Source organism: Scyliorhinus canicula, chromosome 7, assembly GCF_902713615.1.
Source record: "Scyliorhinus canicula chromosome 7, sScyCan1.1, whole genome shotgun sequence".
NCBI classification, from domain to species: Eukaryota; Metazoa; Chordata; class Chondrichthyes; order Carcharhiniformes; family Scyliorhinidae; genus Scyliorhinus; species Scyliorhinus canicula.
The window spans coordinates 126917414-126933752 of NC_052152.1; the positions used below are offsets into that span (position 1 = coordinate 126917414).

The following is a 16339-nucleotide window of genomic DNA, read 5'->3' on the forward strand; positions in this document are numbered from 1 at the left end:
CAGTAACTTCATTTGAAGCCTACTTCTGACAATAAATGATTTTCATTTCATTTCATTTTCAATCTGGAGGCAGCTGCGCCTGCACTTTAGGCTGGGGGAGGGGTCAAGGGAAAGCCGATTTAGGGAATCACAGATTTGAACCAGAGAAGTAGGATGTGAGTTTTTGGAGATGGGAGGAGAAGGGAGTAAGGACACTAAAAGATTTGTTTCTGGGGGGCCAGTTTGTGGGACTGAAGGAGCTGGAGACGAAATATGGATTGGGCGGGAAAAATATGCAGATTGTATTATATTGTACAATGCTGGGCTTGTCCAGGCTGGCTCTGTCTGTGGCCCCTCCACTCAGGCTTCTGTATAAAGATGACAAGTTTCCTCCTCCGGACCCAGTCCGGACCCAGAGCCAGGAGGCTTGCTGTTTAGTGTATTAAAGCCACAGTTTGGGTCATCACTCGTCGTGTGTTATTGATGGTGTATCAATTTAATACACTAAACTCCAAAAGATGAACTCATCACTCAAGCCTGATCGCTTGGAGCTAGACACACAAGCAGCCGACGCTACAACGCATCCTTCAACGAAGACTTCACAGACCTTCAGAAGAAGCAGGTCCTCCATGCATGGGTGAGCCCAAGGGTCTTTAACCTCATCAGGGATGCCCCCTCGTATCTGGAGGCAATAACGCTGCTAAAAGGACAATACGTGAAATCCGTTAACCAGGTATATGCTAGGCACCACCTCGCCACGAGACAGCAACGCCCTGGGGAATCACTCGCGGAATTCCTGCGTGCCCTGCGCATCCTCTGCCGGAACTGTGACTGCCGGGAGATATCGGCTACCCAGCACGCGGAGCTGCTGATCAGGGACGCTTATGTCACGGGCATGAACTCTAACTATATCCGCCAGCGGTTACTAGAAGGGGGGACACTCGGCCTCCCGGAGACAGTACAACCCGCTGGAGGTGGTGTCCCAGAACATGGAGGCCTACACCTCCAACCACGCGGCACCCTCGTAGGCCTCGTGGGCGCAGCCATCAACCAACCCGGATGCGATGCAAGCCTGCGCCGCGCAGCAGCCCGCCAACGCCGGAGGCCCGAGGTGCTACTTCTGAGGCCAGGGTACTCACCCCAGACAACACTCTGCCCAGCATGGAACGCAACTTTAATGGCTGTGGGAAGAAGGGCCACTTCGCAAAAGCCTGCCAGGCCCGATTTCACCCCCCCTAAATCTTCTAGGCCCAGCACGCTGCCTGTCGGGGCCACCCCCAGCTGCCGCGCCACCCGCCATGTGCGACCAGTGGGCACCGCCATCTTTAATTTCGGCCGACATGTGCGACACCCAGAAGCTGCCATCTTGGATACCATCAAAGATGACACCCACCACGCGCGATCCATGGGGGCCGCCATCTTGGACGCCATCGCAGATGCCACCCACCACATTCGACTCATGGGGACCGCCATCTTGGGACCACCCCGCAGCCTCCCAGGAGCCCTGCTCACCCAACCGTACACTGGCCGCCGCTACCTCCGACCGGCCTACCGACTGCCTTCCGACACTCGCCTCGGTCACACTCGACCGGTCCGGGCCGCACCACCTCGCAAAGTCCACGATGACCGTCCGGATCAACGGGCACGAGACGGCCTGCCTCTTCGACTCCGGGAGCACAGACTGCTTCATACACCCAGATACGGTAAGGCGCTGCTCCATCCCCATCCTACTCAGGACCCAGAAATTCTCCCTGGCTTCCGGATCCCACGCAGTAGAAATCCGGGGGTACTGTGTCGCGACCCTCACTGTACAAGGCGTAGAGTACACCAACTTTAGGCTCTACGTCCTCCCCCCATCTCTGCGCTGCCCATTTACTGGGGCTCAACTTCCAGTGCCATCTCCAGAGCCTTACCTTAAAGTTCGACGGGCGCCTGCCCCCCTCACCGTCTGTGGACTCACGACCATCAAGGTCGCCCCACCCTCCCTCTTCGCAAACCTCACCCCAGACTGTAAGCCCGTTGCTACCAGAAGCAGTCGCTACAGTGCCCGGGACAGGGCCTTTATCAGGTCGAAGATCCAGCGACTCGGCGAGAGGGGATCATTTGAGGCTAGTAACAACCTCTGGAGGGCCCAAGTGGTGGTCGTCAAGACTGGGGAGAAGCACGGATGGTCAGCGATTACAGCCAGACCATCAACTGGTACATGCAGCTCGATGCGTACCCCCTCCCCCGCATATCTGACATGGTCAATCAGATTGCGCAGTATCGAGTCTTCTCTACAGTCGACTTGAAGTCCACGTACCAACAGCTCCCTATCCGCCCGGAGGACCACAATACACTGCCTTCGAGGCAGATGGCCGCCTCTGCCATTTCCTCAGGGTCCCCTTCGGCATCACCAACGGGGTCTCGGTCTTCCAAAGGGAAATGGACCGAATGGTTGACCAGCACAGGCTGCGGGCCATGTTCCCGTACCTAGACATCGTCACCATCTGTGGCCATGGCCAGCAGGACCACGACGAGAACCTCCGGCGCTTCCTCCACACCGCTAAACTCCTGAACCTAACCTATAATAGAGAGAAATGCGTCTTCCGTACAACCCGCCTAGCCATCCTCGGCTACGTCGTGGAACACGGAGTCCGAGGGCCCGAGCCCGACCGCATGTGCCCCCTCCTGGAACACCCCCTTCCCCACCACCCCAACGACCTAAAGAGATGCTTGGGGTCTTCTCTATGCCCAGTGGGTCCCCAACTATGTGGACAAGGCCCGTTCACTGATCAAATCCAACATTTTTCTCCTGGCGTCTGAGGCCCGACTGGCCATCAATTGCATCAAGGCAGATATTGCCAAAGCCGCGATGCACGCTGTGGATGAGTCCATCCCATTCCAAGTGGAGAGCGATGCGTCGGAATTTGCTCTGGCCGCTGCACTCAACCAGGCGGGCAGGCCCGTGGCTTTCTTCTCCTGTACCCTCCATGCCTCTGAAATTCGACATTCCCCCATCGAAAAGGAAGTCCAAGCCATCGTAGAAGCTGCGAGCCATTGGAGACATTACCTGGCCGGCAGGCGATTCACTCTCCTCACTGACCAATGGTCGGTTGCCACAGCTGGGCAAGATCAAGAATGACAAGATTCTGAGGCGGAGGATCGAGCTCTTCACCTACAGCTATGATATCTTGTATCGACCCTGGAAGCTCATTGAGCCCACAGATGCCCTCTCCCGCGGTACATCTGCCAGCGCACAAGTAGACCGACCCCTCCGGGCCCTCCACAACGACCTCTGTCACCCGGGGGTCACCTGTTTTTTCCACTTCATCAAGGCTCGCAACCAGCCCTACTCCATCATTCAGGTCCGTGACCTGGGACTGCCAGGTCTGCGCGGAATGCAAACCGCACTTCTGTCGGCCAGACAGAGCATATCTGGTAAAGGCCTCCCGCCCCTTTTGAGTGCCTCAGCATGGACTTCAAAGGGCCCCTCCCCTCCACTGACCGTAACCTGTACTTCCTCAACATCGTTGACGAGTACTCCAGATTCCCCCTTGCCATCCCCTGCTTTGACATGAGCTCTGCCTCCGTCATCAAGGACAGTCACAGTCTTTTCACCCTGTTCGGGTTCCCCGCCTACATCCATAGTGATCGGGGCTCCTCCTTTATGAGCGACTAGTTGCGCCACTTCCTGTTCAGCAAGGGCATCGCCTCAAGCAGGACGACCAGCTACAACCCCCGGGGAAGCGGACAGGTAGAGAGGGAGAACGTGACAGTCTGGAAGGCCGTCCTGCTGGCCCTACGGTCTAGGAGTCTCCCAGTCTACCGCTGGCAGGAGGCCCTCCCTGATGCGCTCCACTCCATTCGGTGGCTCCTGTGCACTGCCACCAACGAGACCCCTCACGAACGTATGTTTGCCTTCCCTAGGAAGTCCACCTCCGGGGTCTCGCTTCTGTCCTGGCTGACAGTCCCAGGGCTCGTCCTTCTCTGGAAGCATGCGAGGAGCCATAAAACTGTCCCCCTCATCGAGAAGGTGTTGCAAACCCTGCAATATGCCTACGTGGCACACCAGGATGGGCGGCAGGACACGGTCTCCCTTCGGGCTTTGGCTGCTGCAGGCTCCCCGGACACTATCACCACCACCCCAGACCCTACACCATCTCCCCCCCCACCTTTACCCACCCCCCTCATGAACTGACACCCGCAGGCCCACCGGCGACAAGCACCACCACCTCCGCCCATACACCGCCCCCTCCCCCTTCGCCGACTCAACATCTGGGTGAAGAAGAAGATGACAACACGTTCCCGGACGCGCATGTCTCGACGCCGGCGCCCACACCACAGCCGGGACTGAGGCGATTATGGCGGAAGGTCAAGGCCCCCGACAGACTTGACCTTTAAGACCACTTCACCCCCGCCGGACTCTTTTTTTAAATAGGGGGTGAATGTGGTAAACCACATTATTACATTATATGTATTGTATTGTATTGTGCATGCCTGGGCTTGTCCAGGCTGGCTTCTTCTGTGGCTCCTTCCCTCGGGCTTCCGTATAAAGGTGGCAAGTCACCGTCTCCGGACCCAGTTCGGGTTCAGAGGCAGGAGGCTTGCTGTTTAGTGTATTAAAGCCACAGTTACGTTCATCATTCGTCATGTGTTATTGATGGTGTATCAATGGAGAAGGGGATAGTTTTGGCGATTTTCATGGGCGATTCTGGGAGAAGAGAAGGTACTGTTGGAAGGGATTAAGATAAAGTGGGTGGAGAAGTTGGGAGAGAGCTTGGAGGAGGGGTTGTGGTGTGAGGTGCTCCGAAGAGTGAATGCCTCAACTTTGTGCGCGAGGTGGGGTGGATACAACTAAAGGTGGTGTATAGGGCTCCCTCACAAAGGCGAGGATGAGCCGACTCTTTGAAGGGGTAGACGATGCTTGTGAGCATTGTGAGGGGCAAATCATGTTCATATGTTTTGGTCCTGCCCAAAGCTGGAAGGCTATTGGAGGGATGTTTTCAGGGTAATTTTGAAGGTGGTACATGTGAGGCTTGAGCCGGGTCCTCTGGAGGCCATATTCAGGGATCGGATCAGCCGGGGTTGGAAGCAGGTACGGAGGCAGATGTTTTAGCCTTCGCCTCGCTGATCGCCCGAAGGTGGATCCTGTTGGAGTGGAGGTCAGTCTCTTCACCCTGTGCTCTGGCGTGGTGGGGGATCTGTTGGAGATTTTAACATTCAAAGGTGAAGTTTGAACTGAGGGGAAGGATGAAGGGGTTCTACAATTCATGGGCTTTGTTCATTATGCACTTTCAAGAATTGGATGACATCGAACATTAGGGGTGTTTGGGGGTGGGGGGGTTTGGACTGTGTATGTTGTTGGAGACGATGGATGGGTGAATGGTGGATACCTGATTCCTTTTCTTTGATGTTTATATTTAAAATGTTGGGGGTTGATGGGAGGAGGGTATTGTTGGCCAGGCGATTGACATTGTATTTGTTGTTGTTGATTTGTTTGGTGGGTTTAAATTTGGATGAAATTGTGAAAAAGGGGGAGAACAAAAATATTTTAAAAAAAGAAAGATTGGTGTAGAAGTTGTTTGGGGTTGGGACTGCTCGCGAAGGGACCACTTAAACCTGGTTACTGGGCCAAAATCACTGCATACTCTTTAACAATTAAATAAAATGAAACAGAGAACTTTTGAAGCAGGGCAGTCATCAGGCAGAGGGATTGGGTGCAGCAAGAAACATAAACATTGAAAACAGCTTCCTAATTAGCAGCTGTGTGGGAGTAAAGCTTTGGAAATGTCTGTGAATGACATGAAAGGGAAATGTTCTCTCGTGATGGAGCCCACGGAATAACAAGGTCAGAGGTCAGGATTGAGCAAGCGATTGACAGCAAAGAAACCATGTCTGGTGGGATCTGAGAACTGCCATTGAAATAAGGATTTATTTTCAAAGGAAGGTCAGAATGAACACATGCTTAAAGTATTGAGAGTGAGTGTCACCAGTTCAGCTCCCTTATGGCTTGTGTGGGACGATCCATCGCCTTGGTGATTATCAGTGAAGTACAATTATCTCCGACATTTATAGAAGCAGTAACTGGACCAATAGAAGCTGGACAAGATGGGCTGGGTTCATTAGTTTTAAATAGCCACAAGAATCAACATTTTTCTGTGTTAATCAAATCAGAGTTTGGTTCAATTCGGCAACAGATATAAGGGATGAGCTAAACAAGCAGGAGGCACACACTTCTATTGGCTATTTAAATTACTTAAAACCCCTTTTAGAGCTGATAGTCCCACGTTGGTGTGTTAGTGACTGGAAGATATAAGTTCTGGAATGCAGAGAGAGGTAAGGAAATATGGTTTTTATGCAAAGGAACATTAGGAAGGCATTGAGCCCCTCGAGCCTATTCTGTTGTTTAATTAGATCCTCGCTGATCTGAGAGTCCCAGGGCTCGTCCTTCTCTCGGAATAGGAACGAGCGATGTGCTGGATATTCTGAGAGCAAACTCAGGAGAAACGTGAAAGAGTCATATGAAGATTCTGGGCGTGATCTACCCAAATGGGAACGGAGTTCCATGACAAACGGGTTTAGCCAGGTGTATCCCAGGGCTCGGAGTGCTAAGAAACCCAATGCTATCAGATAGGACTGTTCCCATTCGGATAGATTGGGGGCCTCGGCAGGGAACACCCCGACGAGGCAGCACATAGTCCTGGGGCTGGATTCTCCGTTAGCCGACGGCAAAATTACAATATGTGATCGGGCGGAGAATAGCTTCAGATGCCGAAATCGAGCTAGACGTCGGTTTGACGCCAAATCGGGATTCTCCACCCCACCATAAACAATGTAATCGCGACCTGAAAGGACAATAGGCAGATCATTAGTGGGCCTGACGACTGATTCTCCGGGGTCTCAGCGATTCAGCACCTCGGATGGGCCGATTTCCCAATGGCGTGTTTCTAATGTGCTTTTTAAAATTTAAACTGGCATCCTGGCTGCGGTGGCAGAGAGAGGAGGTAGGAAGTGGCATGGGGTGACTGCGGGCTGCCGGCTCGGACACCGGTGGGGGCGGGGCCCTGCCGGGGCCAAAGGAGGGGAGATGAAGGGGCGTGGAACAGGCTGGGCAGCCGGGGAGCCCTGCAACAGGACAGGGGCAATGACCAGGCACAGACCGCCATTATGGTGACCACCTTGCTGGCCACCCACCCCGGCCCCTGGGTGCACGCAATGACAACGGCCGTATGGTAGGGCACCCCCCTCACCACCTCCACCCAACCGGCAGCCACCCACCGGGGAATCACCCAGGGCCACACAGATGGCAGCCCCCAGTGAGGGCAGTGCCAGCCAACGGTGCCCCTGGCAGCATGGACAGGCGTCAGGATCGGGGGCACTGACGGGGCAGGGGTGGGGTGGTGGGGGACATGCATGGGTGGGGCCCACGGTGCCAACTGGGGCCACCGTGTAGCCCTGATGTATGCGCCATGATAACAGGTTTTCCTTTCACCCCCTGCAGAAAATAATGGCTTTCGGTCATCAACTTGTGATGCTGGCCTCCGTGGTCATGGCTGCAGCCCTGCATGAAGCCCTGCAAGCAGCATAAGCAGGGGCCAGGGGGTGATAGGTGGGATGCATGGCCCATGGCCGCCGTCGGATAACAGGCTGCTGTTCACGAACAGGAAGGGGTACCATTCGACGAACAGATAGGTGGTCTGTGACCATCAGATTCGCACTATGCACATCTGCGCCCAATACCCGGGCAGTGTGCATGCCCCACTCCCCCCCCCCCCCCCCCCCCCCCCCCCGGCTGCGGGGCTGGTTGCTGGGCGACAGGGGTTGCCCGTTGCAGCCTTGGCTCTTGACGCCTATACGGAGGCCACAGACCGACGTGGAGACCCGCTACAACCCTGCCCATTGTGCGACCAGATATGTGGTCGAGAGGTGCTTCGGGATCCTGAAGATGCGCTTCAGGTGCCTGGATCGCCCTGGGGTGACCCTCCAGTACGAGGCCAGGAGGGCCGCCCTCATCGTGGTGGTCTGCTGCGTCCTCCACAATATATCCATCACACGGTCCCGCCGAATCCCTGGGGAGGGGGTGCTGGGGCTGGTCGGGGGGTGGGTAACAGATCCACCCACTGGGCCTTCACTCGTCCCCCACTCCTCACTCCCAGTGGCCAGCTCTGACCGCCCCACCCCCACACCCATCAGACAGAGCACAGAGGCAGGTTTGAACGGTGTGAACATGTGTTTAATGTGAAGAGGTACATAGAATTTACAGTGCAGAAGGAGGCCATTTGGCCCATCGAGTCTGCACCAACTCTTGGAAAGAACACCCGACCCAAGGTCCACACCTACACTCTATCCCCATAACCCAGTAACCCCACCCAACACTAAGGGCAATTTTGGACACTATGGGCAATTTAGCATGGCCAATCCACCTAACTTGCACATCTTTGGACTGTGGGAGGAAACCGGAGCACCCGGAGGAAACCCACGCAGACACAGGGAGAACGTGCAGACTCCACACAGCCAATGACCCAAGGACCCTGGAGCTGTGAAGCAATTGTGCTAACCACAATGCTACCGTGCTGCCCCGTGTATAGGGCATACAGTCTGTGCCCTAGCTCCTATAACTAAACTGTGCCCTGCACCTGTGCCCCAACTGGTGTCTAACTTTCTGACCTTACTAGCACTATGCCTAAGTAGTTCCCCAGACGATACAGCAGGAGTGGAGGCAGACTGCTGTGACTCCTGCCCTGCGACGAGGGTCCCTGTTGACGCACGTCTCCTCCCCCCCCGGCCTGGATGGACCCTGCTGCTGCTCGGGTGTCCCGGGTGACATCGTGCCGCCCTGTTCCGCCCGCTGCCCACCAGATGCACCAGGGACCGGAGGAGTGGGGGGCGGAAGTCTCGGGGGCGGGGGTCCGAGGTGCTGCGTTGTTCCGCACCTCCCCGCAGAGCCACCGGCATGGGCCCCAGCACCACCTCCTCCCTCGGGTTGCCCCTTGGCCCCTGGGCTACTCCCAGCGTACGGGGTACAAGCGGAGCCATCCCCTGAGGCGCCCCCACCACCTGGCACTGCCAGTACTGGAGGCCTGCTCTGGGCTCAACAAGGGTCTGCTCGTTCGTGACCATGGAGCACTGGCAGTGGAGCATCTACATCTGGGAGTGCACCACATCATGTTGCGACTGTGCCACCACACTGAGGGTCTGTGCCACATTAGCCAGTGACTTGGCCACGACCCTCTGGGACTGGGTCACCTCCCTCTGTGTCTGCACCACGCCGGCCTGCATCTGGACATTGGCGCCGACACTCTCAGCCATGGCCTTCTGTGACTGGGCCTCACTGAGGAGCACCACTGAAATGTCCAGGTGGCTCTGGCACATGGCTGCCTGTGAGTGGTCAGCCCTGTCCTGGGCCTCGCCCCCCACCTGCACAGTATGCCCCAGGCCTTGCACATTCTGATCCATATCCAACACCGTTGCCCCCATTGCCTCCACTGCGGATGCCACCCGTGCGGTTTCGGACTGGGTGGCAGCATGACTGGCACCACCTCCTACACCCGCACGCGGATGGACTTCTACAACTGCACTCGCAGGTGCTGGAAGCCAGCTGTCATCTCCTCCTGTAGTCCCTGGGTCTCTGACTGCACCTGCACTGTGGCTGGGACTGGATGTTCCAGAAGCCTGGGACCTGTCTGGGCGGCAGCTGGTTCCTGGGGCCAGCCTACCCTCTGACCATCCGGCCCCTCGGCTGCTCCTACCTCCACCTGCTGTACTGAACCAACTGTGTGGTGCTCACCACCCAGGAGCCTCCTCACTAATGTGCCCAACCGAAGTGATAGTCTCTGAGATGGGGGAGGGTGTTGGAGACAGCGGTGACGGAAAGTCGGTGTCCTCCTCCGACCCGAACTCTGGGGTGTCCTGGGTCTCGGGTAGAGGGTTGGTGTTCAGGCTGCTCTCCCCATCGGTGCTGTACCGTCTGGGTGGCACTGACTCTGGCACTGGCTGGGGGCTAGGGCCTCTGGATGGACTGAGCCTATCTCCAGCCGGTCCTGTAAGAGCCAAGTTAAAAGCCCATGGTGTTAAGGGTATGGCATGGATAGAGGATTGGCTGACTGGCCGAAGGCAGAGAGTGGGGATAAAGGGGTCTTTTTCAGGATGGCAGCAGGTGACTACATGTGTTCCTCAGGGGTCTTTTCAAAATATACATTAATAATCTGGAAGAAGGAACTGAAGGCACTGTTGCTAAGTTTGCAGATGATGCAAAGATCTGTAGAGGGATCGTTAGTATTGAGGAAGCAAGAGGGCTGCAGAAGAATTTGGACAGGCTAGGAGAGTGGGCAATAAAGTGGCAAATTAAATACAAAAGAACATAAGAACTAGGAGCAGGAGTAGGCCATCTGGCCCCTTGAGCCTGCTCCGCCATTCAATTAGATCATGGCTGATCTTTTGTGGACTCAGCTCCACTTTCCGGCCCGAACACCGTAACCCTTAATCCCTTTATTCTTCAAAAAACTATCTATCTTTATCTTAAAAACATTTAATGAAGGAGACTCAACTGCTTCACTGGGCAAGGAATTCCATAGATTCACAACCCTTTGGGTGAAGATGTTCCTCCTAAACTCAGTCCTAAATCTACTTCCCTTTATTTTGAGGCTATGCCCCCTAGTTCTGCTTTTACCCACCAGTGGAAACAGCCTGCCCGCATCTATCCTATCTATTCCCTTCATAATTTTATATGTTTCTATAAGATCCCCCCTCATCCTTCTAAATTCCAATGAGTACAGCCCCAGTCTACTCAACCTCTCCTCATAATCCAACCCCTTCAGCTCTGGGATTAACCTAGTGAAGCTCCTCTGCACACCCTCCAGCACCAGTACGTCCTTTCTCAAGTAAGGAGACCAAAACTGAACACAAAACTCCAGGTGTGGCCGCACTAACACCTTATACAATTGCAACATAACCTCCCTAGTCTTAAACTCCATCCCTCTAGCAATGAAGGACAAAATTCCATTTGCCTTCTTAATCACCTGCTGCACCTGTAAACCAACTTTCTGTGACTCATGCACTAGTACACCCAGTCTCAATGTGGAAAAGTGTGAGGTTATGCAGTTTGGAAAGAGGAATTTAGGCATAGACTATTTTCTAAATGGGTAACTGCTTCGGAAATCAGAAACACCAAGGGACTTGGGTGTCCTTGTTCACGATTCTCTTAAGGTTAACGTGCAGGTTCGTGCAGGTTCAGTTGGCAGTTAAGAAGGCAAATGCAATGTTAGCATTCATGTCAAGAGGGCTAGAATACAAGACCAGGGATGAACTTTTGAAGTTGTACAAGGTTCTGGTCAGACCCCATGAGTAGTTTTGGGCCCGGTATCTAAAGCAGGATGTGCTGGCCTAGGATAGGATCCAGAGGAGGTACACGAGAATAATCCTTGGAATAAAGAACTTGTCGTATGAGGAACGGTTTGAGGATTCTGGGTGGGTGGTGTTGCCCACAAGTGTCATGAGGATCTGCAACTAAGCAGGGTCTCACCTCCTCGCCCTTTCCTCCGGGCCGCCGTCCAGTGCCCTCTGCTTGGGCATGGTGAGGGGCGCAGGTCTGGTAGTCCCCCTCTGGTCTTCTCTCGCTCCCGGCGTTGTGCGTGGCCTTGTCCTGGCGGGGGGCGGGGTCGGAAATGCAAACACAAACAAAGACACTGTTAGGTAGTCCGGGGCATGCAGCACAGGGGTTGGGTAGATGATGGCATCAGTGGTCAGGGCACCCGGTCATTATGGCTGACGGGTGCAGGCATGTGGGTCAGGCTGGGGGTCCAGGAAACATGTGTGTGGGGGTTGGTGCCAGGGGCACAGCGCTGCCTACTCACCCTGGCCGCCCTGAGGAGGTTGTGCAGTTTCTTTCTGCAATGGATGGCAGTCCGGGCGACTTCGCCAATGGAGCTGACGGCACCTGCCACCTGCGCTCAGGCACGGCGAACGGTGGCGCCTGCCGGCGATCCTGCTGGGCCAGGGTACAGGATCACCCGCCTCTCCTTCACAACATCCAGAAGGGTGTCGAGCCCTGTGTCCTGGAACCGCGGCGCTATTCTCCTTCCAGCCATGTATGGGGGGGATGAATCGCTTAAGTGCGGCTGCAGCTGTACGGTAATCACATGGCGGCACAGTAGCACAAGTGGATAGCACTGTGACTTCACAGTTCCAGGGCCCCAGGTTCGATTCCCGGCTTGGGTCACTGTCTGTGTGGAGTCTGCACGTCCTCCCCGTGTCTGCGTGGGTTTCCTTCGGGTGCTCCGGTTTCCTCCCACAGTCCAAAGATGTGCAGGTTAGGTGGATTGGCCATGCGAAATTGCCCTTAGTGTCCAAAAAAAAGGTTAGATAGGTTAGATGGGGTTGTTGGGTTTTGGGGTTAGGGTGGCAGTGAGGGCTTAAGTGACTCAATGGGCCGAATGGCCTCCTTCTGCACTGTCTGTTCTATGACATCTTTGATATCATGGAACCGGCGAATCCGGCGCTGTTTCACTCGCAAACGGTGGCGTTTTACGTGACGGTGGTGATAGCCCCTTTGGAGTTGGTGAATCGTTGCGCCGGTTTTGCTGTCGTAAAAGTCCACGGGTGGGATTCTCTGAAAATGGGGCTCTTTCCCCACGCCGGTGGGAAAACCGGCACCAACCACTCCGGCACAACCAGCCCCCGAAAGTGAGGAATTCTCCAATTTCTCCGGGGCAAGGTTGACACCGGAGTGGACCACACAGCTCCAGCTGGCTGTAAAGTGCCGGCACGAGTTCTCGCATGCATGTATTTCCGTGCATGCGCAGACTGGCCGGCGTATTACTGCGCATGCGCGGGGGCTCCCTTCTCCCCGCCGGCTCCTGGGCAATATGGCGGAGCCTTACAGTGGCCCGGCACAGAGGAACGAAGCCCCCCCACGGAACCCGGCCGCCCACCCACAGATTGGTAGGCCCTGATCGCAGGCCAGGCCACTGTGGGGGCCACCCCACGCGCCCCCCCCCCCCCCACCCCAGGACTGCCCCCGCACACTTACCTGCCAGGTCCTGCCGTGTGTGAGGTGAATAATTCACACCGGTGGGACTAGGCAAAACTTTACGGCCACTCGACACATCGGGGCCCGGAAAATCGGCAGCGGCCCCCAACCGGTGTGGTGGGAATCCCGCCAGCCCCCGAAAAACGGCGCTGGAGAATAGGGCAGCTGCCGTTGGGGCGGCGGGGCGGAACTCACTTCCCACCCCCACTGGGGATTCTCCGACCCTGCGTCAGCACTTCGTCTGAGAAACGGAGAATCCAGCCTCTGATCACTGCTCCACTCGCCGGAACTCTTCTCCCCCAACAATAGTAAAGACAAACCCCAACCCCAATCTTCAGGCCCCCCTGCACCGTCACAGCACACCCCCACCACAATCTCATCATGTGAAAAATGGCACTTGGCATTGCCAGCCTGGCAGTGCCCCTATGAGTGTCACCTGGGCACTCATTTGTGGGGACTAGCACTGAACGGCACTCGCCCGAGATCTCCAAGACAAAGGGGTTAGATTCCAAAGCCTTGGATAGATCACGGCAGTGCATATTAGATTGAAACTAGCTGTCTTGTTCTGAAATGCAGATTTGCCCACAATGGATGGTATTCCGCACTACCCTCCACCACCAACTAACAGTGGCAGCCATGTGTACCAAGGTTCCTTAGACAACACCTTCTAAATCCATGACCACTACATCTAGCAGGACAAGACATGCAGATACCAGGAAAGCCTACCACCTGGAGGTTCCTCTCCAAGTTAGTCACGATCCCTACTTGGAAATATACTGCTGTTCCTTCACTGTCGCTGGGTTTAATTTCTGGAATCCTCTCCCTGACAGCACAGTGGGTGTACCTACACCTCAGGAATTGCAGCGGTTCAAGAAGGCAGTTTACCACCACTTCTGAAGGGCAACTAGATATGGGTAATAAATGCTGACCTAACCAGCTACACCGACATCCTGTAACTAACTTTAAAATAAACACCTCCCTCCCCCCACATTCCCACCACCCCCTTTCCCACACCATCCATTCTCTTCCCCTCCAACACTACACCACCCACCCTCTCTCCCACCACCCCCTTTCCCACACCATCCACACCCTCCCCCTCCAACACTACACCACCCACCCTCTCTCCCACCACCCCATTCCCACACCATCCACTCCCTCCCCCTCCATACTACACCACCCCCTCTCCCACACTACACCATTTACATCCTCCCACTCCTTCCCTGCTCCCCCACACCACTCTCCCCCTCTCCCACCACCACTCTTCCATACCGCACCATCCACCCATCTCCCTCTCCCCCACCACCCTCCCCTACACCCCCTCCCCCTCTCCCACACCACACCACCCATCCCCGCCAAAGTCTGCAGGGCGTGGGCGAATCCTGGATGAGCTGGAGTTCCTCCTGGAATGCTGTCCCACCTCACCTGGGACCAGGAGCAGGATATGTGTCGATAACCCCCTCTGATCTCCTGTTAGAAATGGACTGGCTTTATATCTTGGCATATAGGTGACGGGCAGATGTTTGTGACTTCAGGCTGAGGTAATTACCTGGGTCATGTCTGCCCTGGAGGCGTACAATATGCCTCCTTTCACCCAGAATAACTCTCTGCCAATAACTCTCAAGGCCCATTTGACCTTTGAGGTTGCAGGAACACCCACTCCACAGTTGACATTGACTGTATAGAATTATACAGTAACCCATACAAACCCTCATCCTAATCTACATCCATATTTTAGTAACAATTTGAATAGACTGATACTTGAAAACAGGGAAGGGTGAATTCACTGAATATTTTCGGCACTGAAGAGGTGAAAAGGGGACCATAATGAAGTCTGGAGCTGAGAGTCTGGTGTAATCTGTGTTTATTGTAAGGTGTTATTGTGGGAGAGGAGTGGAGGCCTGTGCAAGAACATCATTAATGAGCTGATTGCAAGTTAAAATGCTCATTAAAGAGGCAGCATGTCAGTTTGGTGATGTTTCCACTGACAACCTCTCCTAACAGCGAGCAGCTGATTGGGTCTAAATGTGGTGTTGATGTGGATTTCAAACATTACTTAAAGGGATGCTCATTATTTCTGATTCACTTGTCGCTGGAGCTGTACTGAGGACGTCACAAACACATCGGGAGGGTTTCTGAGAGAAATATCACCAACACTGGAGCAACGTTTATTCTGGAAATTCTCCTGAGGAATTCACTCAGTAAATTCACTCAGTAAATGTAAGTGTGTTACTGCACCTTAGTGGATACCTGGAGGGTGTTCGATCACCAACATGTTACTAGTTCATCCCTTGATCTGGATGAGGAATGGAAGTTGCAGCTGAGGTTGGGTAAAACAGCAGCAGACTCCGCAAGGAGAGGCGTAGGAAGGGGAAGTGGTACGCTGGGTGCTGTTGGCAAGGTGAGTGAGAGGGACAAGGCGAGGGGTATGGGTGATCTGACGAGGTGAATTCCTTCCATCCTGTCACATAGGAAATCCCTCCATATCTGGGGCTCCAGTGCCATGTCCGGGAAACAGTTCACCCTCACCCTCGATCCCAGAGCCATTCTAGATGCTGTCACTGTGTGTCAGTCACCGCCTGGGGAAGTGGGTATGAGGAACTCACACTTAGTGCTCTAATTGTGTCTAATCAGCTTTTAAATGAAACTCATAAGTGTTTCTTTGGTGCCTGCCGGCAAGTTCAGACCATGAAACTGGTTAAATTAACCCAAAAACTGTCAGGTAGATCCAGACTTTCAAACAGTTCAGTTCTTTCAACCCAGCACCCTCTTTGTTGCCGACTGGCAAAAAGCACCAAATTCCAGGAGCGTGTCTCTGAGATACAAAAAGGGCAGTGGTGCTTAAACAGAGGATTAAACCTGCAGATTTCCTGAAAGAAAATCAGTTTGAAAGAAAAATTGGTTTAAAATTTGTGTGAAGTAATTTAGTTCAACATGGACTCAGAGTGGGAAAGAATTCAAAATTAAATAGTATATATTTAAAGACTATTTTTGAAATGATACGTTAGCCTTATGGGTTATTATTTTGCCATTTTGAGATTATAACTATACTACTGTAAATATATATCTACATTATAAACTAGATTTGCTGATTTTTGCTGAAAGAAAATTGAATCAATAGTTTTATAGATGAAGTGAGCTCAGAGGTTGTCATGCTCCGTGTGCTCAGTGGTAATGGGAGAGATGGTGCGGAGGTTACCTGTAAATGGTGGCACAGTGGTTAGCACTGTTGCTTCACAGCTCCAGGGTTCCAGGATCGATTCTCGGCTTGGGTCACTATCTGGGCGGAGTCTGCACATTCTCCCCATGTCTGCGTGGGTTTCCTCCGGGTGCTCCGGTTTCCTCCCATAGTCC

General features: G+C 54.2%; 1 protein-coding gene across 7 annotated transcripts in view; it reads left to right on the top strand.

Moving 5' to 3' along the window:
- LOC119969356 (phospholipid transfer protein) overlaps nucleotides 1-16339 on the top strand; it is a 268237-nt gene that overhangs the window by 82591 nt on the left and 169307 nt on the right. The window contains exon 1 of one of the 7 annotated variants that reach the window (XM_038802887.1): nucleotides 6271-6297. The exons of 2 other annotated variants lie outside the window; for them this stretch is intronic. In XM_038802887.1, the coding sequence (XP_038658815.1) occupies nucleotides 6286-6297 (12 nt within the window). In that variant the 5' untranslated portion in view covers nucleotides 6271-6285. 4 more of the 7 variants (XM_038802888.1, XM_038802886.1, XM_038802892.1 and 1 more) reach the window with 4 other exon arrangements.